This window comes from Pterocles gutturalis, unplaced genomic scaffold (assembly GCF_000699245.1).
Source record: "Pterocles gutturalis isolate BGI_N339 unplaced genomic scaffold, ASM69924v1 scaffold6370, whole genome shotgun sequence".
Lineage (NCBI taxonomy): Eukaryota > Metazoa > Chordata > Aves > Pterocliformes > Pteroclidae > Pterocles > Pterocles gutturalis.
In genome coordinates, this window is record NW_010140597.1 from 27,164 (window position 1) to 32,518 (window position 5,355).

Below are 5,355 nucleotides of genomic sequence, written 5' to 3' on the forward strand. Positions count from 1 at the left end.
GAAAGATGCAGATATTAAGAAGTTGCATTCCTTTTGCTTTGTTCACCATTCTCATTGCCTTTAAAGAGTCCTGTCTTTCTCAGGAAAATTGAAGGATTTTTCCTGATAATGATGAACATTTACTTCAGGATCTGGAAAAGAGTATTAAAATCAACTCTAAACCTTACTGCTTCCGGAAGCGTTTGCTGCCGAAACTTTTCGTTATGAAACTATTTGATCTTTGAGTATTGAGGTACTTGCATGTTTCAATTTTTAGGTGGTAAGAGGCCATCCAAAATCCCACATTTCTCTACTGGAAGTAGAACTTGTTCATAAGGCTTGATACCTCTCTAAAATTAGAAATATTTCTACCTTTCAGATCAGCAGCAAATTTTCTGTTTGGTGTATAAGATGTATTTGTAAGAAAATTACGAGCAATTTTTAAAGACTACTTAGAGTATTTTAAAATAACAGGAAAATGAATGATCAAGTTAATGCTTGAATGCCGAATACATTTTTGTAGTGAATTATTTGAAGAATGGTCCTTTAATTGAAGTACAAGTTTTGCAATTCCTCTTAGCTCGTTACTTCCGTTTATTGAACCTTTATTAACAGGCCAATTAGACATTGACTTCATAAAATTTTGTTAATGTTATATGAATCTGCACCACTATCTGTCAATCCTTAGGAAGGTGTTCTATGCACACATTTTAATTTCATATACTACAGTGAGATAATACAGGTATCTGAGGAGCTCAGGCTGAAATGGAGTGTTCACTAGATTTGTTTCGAAAATGAGAGTTGAAAATTGTAATAAGGATTTTTGCAAATTCCTCTGACTAGGACATGAAAGAAATATGTAAAATATTGTCACAGACTGGAAAACGCTAAAGAGACAAATAAAAAAGTTAGAAATCCATCCATAGCTTTGTGATTCCTTGATGGTACCTTTAATTGTTTCATATTTTTTTTCATGTTTAAGTTAGTGATTAATAATTTGGTAAAAAATTTGAAAGATTAAATGAGATAAAATGTGAACATATTATAAACATTGTAGCACCATTCTTTAAATCCAGATATTTTTGGCTAGAATGCAGTTTAGATTGCATTAGAAATGTCAAAACCCCCCCCATCAAAACCAAAACCCCTCGCGGCTGAGATGGATGTACTTACCTAAAAATAAATACTTAGTAATAGAGAAATTTAGGCCAGAAAAACCTTTTGTATGAAGGGAAAATTAAAAGCTTGATGTTATGCTCTCATAAGAGTCAGAGAAGGGAGCACAGTAATTCTGAAGTACATTACATAGCAGATAGTGCAGACTGGGTACGTGCCCACCACAATACAATGTTAAAGTGATGTTTCGAGCAATAAATTAAAAGCTGATATGTAATTAAAGGCTTTTTGGTTTGTTTTTTTGCTCTCCCGCAAAGTCTACATGAACCTATTTTCAGAATATCAACTTAGTGCCAGAAAGATCCTTTTTTTTTCTTCTTTTTTTAGTAGAAAATGGGAATGATTTGAGGGGGTTTAACAATTTATTTTAGTAACTTTTTTAACAGTGAAAGTCTCTCCTACCTGATATGGCCTAAAGCTACTTTATAATTCAACTGGGCTTCACACCCTCCCTGACAAAAAAAATAACTGTTTGTTGCAAGATTTATGTAAATCTCTGTAAATCACTGCTTTGATTTAGTTTTGGAATTTTTGTGTTTCAAAGGCTTCTGAATTTTTGGGGAAATCGGTCCCTGCTTTTGTTTTTGTACTCAGCTGAACTTGCTGTATGAGCAACATGTCATTTCAGTTTCAAGACATTTTTGAATTGGAGCCTGAGTGCAATATTTAATACATTTTTTTCATGCAGTCATCTTACACAGCCGTATTAATTTAATCTGGATCAAGTGCAGACATGCAGCTGCATTTCTGCCACATTTCCAGAACACAGGATTTGGAGTCGATTCCAGTTTTTATGTTGACTTTAGGCTATGATTGAAAGAATAAAGCGTTATATCTGTGTGAGTACCAGTTCTATCCAAAGCTTGTCACACAAGGTTAACCTACTACTACTTAAAAAAAAAACACTGAACTGTCATATTATATTGAAGTTTATATTGAAGTAATTGATATTTGTTTTTTTTTTTCCCTGTTATGTCAGTGGCTCATTTGATCTAGCACCAAGAATTTGAAGGCTGGTTGTTTCATTGGGCTGTGGCCTTAGTGTTATAACCTGAATAGAATTCTGCCACTCCCACAACAGCTTTGGTTTGTATCTGTCACAGTTATTAGAATAGTGCCTGTGAATTCAGTTCTTATCTTGTACTCAGTCAGCAGTTCTGATTAGAAGTATTTTAAAACTTGTTTCTGTCATCTTTGTTTTCTCCATGATTAGAATGCTGAAGTTTTTTTTGTAAGAAAGAAGCAATTGTATCATGTGGGTTATTTATACTTACAATTTTTTTCATATGATCTAGATGAATAATCTTCCTCACATTATTTGATTCCACTAATATTCCTTCCCAAACAGAGAACTGGAGAACTAAAAAGAGGAGAGAGATCAGAATGTCTATGATTTGTATATAGGGTGTCTCCTTCAAAGTATTAACTTACTTATAATAGGATTGTACCATTTTCATGTATTTATGTGTTATACCAATGAATCTATAGATACCATATTCAAGAGGATGTTGAGGAAGATGTGGGGCATGTTCCCTACTCTGTATATGTAGACTCCAAATACAATATAGGGCCTGTGGGGGTTGCAAATTAGTGGCTCTAATGTACACTGCTAGTGTAAACAGCTCTCCCTCTAAAATGTGTATGCGTTGCAGTGGAGCTCTGCTGTAATAATTACTTTTTCTCCCGTCCCCCTGACTGTGGGAGAACCGTTGTAGTCATAGCCTGCAAAGTTTTGCCATCAAAGTTCACCTTGCGAAGGGTAAAACTTTTAATTGCTCATAGTTGATTATTTTACCTAATACCTGTTTTTTTTAATTGCCTTTCTTTATATCAGTCTGCCTTGGTGCTCTTAAGTGTTTCAGAAGTACAAGTATTCTGTTTGTAGATATGATTTGTACTCTCAGTATTTCTAAATAACTAAAAGACTGATTTTGCAAAAAGTATTCATCTTTATAATTTATGGACATTTTAGGTTTATTTTATGGTTTTATTTAAAACTTGGTCGTGTTCTTCTGTCAGTCCTCTAAGAAGGAAATTGAGCATTGTACAACATGGTGAAATATTACTAAATTGCAATAAAGTAAAAGTATCTGATCTCAGTAAGTAACTTACAAAGTACCTATTAATATTCCAGTAAGCAAATTAAGTTGTCAGGAAGTGAAACTATAAGGTTCTTTGTTCTACTTTTTAGACTATATAAATGGAGGAGAGTTGTTTACTCATCTTTCACACAGAGAGAGATTCTCAGAAAATGAGGTGCAAATTTACATTGGGGAAATTGTTTTGGCACTTGAACATCTCCACAAGGTAAAGTAACGTTATCCTAGTGCTGATCCTATGGAACTACAACTGTATTATTTTCACATTGTATGAAGTTAGTAAGGAGAACTATTTTTTTAGATTGCTAGATAAAGTTACTTTGAATTTAAACCAATGAGACATTAATTGTATAATAAGAAATACTTCCCAATGAAATGTCTATTCATGTACAAATTAAGGTTACAAGTTTTTGTCTGCAGCATGAAGAGTTTTATTGACAAATTATTGTTAATTTTTCATAATCCTTATCAAGTGGTGTATGTCAGTAAAACTAATTGGTAATCAACATGAACAGTGTTTGGATTGCAATGTTCAGTTGTCCTTGTTTTGATATGATTAAACAGGAGAGTTCTGAAATTTTGGCACAAGTGTAGGCGTGAAAAGTGTTATGGTTTTCAGAGTAGTAAGTAGATTTGTGGACTATTACAAAGCATGCATGTATAGTCTAGAACATATTACAGAAACATCCATTTTCGATCTTAATGAAAGCTGAACTGAGTTTTGCAGTCAACAGCAAGTATTCAATCACTTTTAGATTCAAGGGATATGGTATGTCCTTTAAATTTTAAGACATTAGTGCACAGTGTAATTTCTGAGAATTTTTAAATTGCTCAAAGTCATTTCTTCAAAGGCATTGAAAAATTGTCCTTTTGGAGGTGCTACTGTGAGGTGTCAGATTACCTTAATAATGGGAACTTTGCTAGCTTTGTAGTTAAATGTGTTCAGGAATGTCTCCCTGATGTTTTTATACTGATTTGGAAATACTTTTTCTCATATTCTGTTTGCAGTTGGGGATTATATATCGGGATATAAAACTTGAGAATATTCTCCTTGATTCTGATGGCCACGTGGTGCTGACAGACTTTGGTCTGAGTAAGGAGTTTCTTACTGATGAGGTGAGTATTTGAATCTCCAGTAACTGTGGACAAAATCCAGCAAGATCACAAAGTCAGATTCGGTCTCATTGAAATCATAAACACATTTGAGAGGGGAGAAAAACTGCTTTCTAGACTCTTCATAGAACAAAATCTAGTAGTCTGTTTTACTAGGTTTTGAGCTTTCAGTTCATTGGCCTTTGGCCTGCCAGTGTTGTCAAGGCATTTTTGTCTGTTCTAGTTTTTCCTGAGATGCCTTCACGTTCCCTCCTGCTGCCTTTTATGTGAAAAAGGAGAGATCCACATAAGTCTGAAAAGCTGCTTACATTATCATTTTCAGATACCTTTTTAGAAATGCTTGACTGTGCCAGTACTTCACAGTGACTAGGCAAATGGTATGCTATGACTTTTCTTTATGCTAATAATAATTAAAGTATTATTATCTTGTCTCTTTCTCATGTCTTTATGTCACTTTCGATAAGCTTAATTGCAAGCTTTTAGGATAAAAGCTTATCTCTTATTAAATATGTGCGTAGTACGTAATGTAGTGATCTCTGACTGTTTTACGTTAGTTGTTAATAATTTGCAGTGTACAGTTTTATCTCCAAATATGCTTTTTAGATTTCAGAGAGTCAAAATTGTGCAGGTTTTTAAATTTAAAAATGGCTGGTTTTTGGCTTTGACTTTAGGTATCAGAGATACTGGAACCTGGAACTGCAGATCTAAGTCTTTGTTAGAAGCAGCAGAGGGATTTTCTAAAAATAGGTAACTGGTAGTTTCCTCTAGAATATTTTAATTTAAAATGGAGTCTGGTAGGATTTGTGAGGTACCATTTTAAGAGATAGGAAATGTTACTTTTTGAATCAGGGAAATATAGTGTCAGTATATTCCTTTTAAATTGTAGCGTGAAACCAAGAGGAAGTTCAATTGGCATGACAAAGGATTAGCAGCAGATTACCAGACCAATGCAAGAGAGGAAGTACAGAGAGACAAAGTTTTCAGCAGG

General features: G+C 33.9%; 1 protein-coding gene across 1 annotated transcript in view; it reads left to right on the forward strand.

The window, feature by feature from the left end:
• RPS6KA5 (ribosomal protein S6 kinase, 90kDa, polypeptide 5) overlaps positions 1–5,355 on the forward strand; it is a gene marked incomplete at its 5' end in the record, with an annotated part of 64,796 nt that overhangs the window by 15,482 nt on the left and 43,959 nt on the right. Inside the window, 2 exons of the mRNA XM_010083726.1 lie at positions 3,347–3,462; positions 4,263–4,370. Of these exons, the coding sequence (XP_010082028.1) occupies positions 3,347–3,462; positions 4,263–4,370 (224 nt within the window). The remainder of the gene's footprint in view (positions 1–3,346; positions 3,463–4,262; positions 4,371–5,355) is intronic.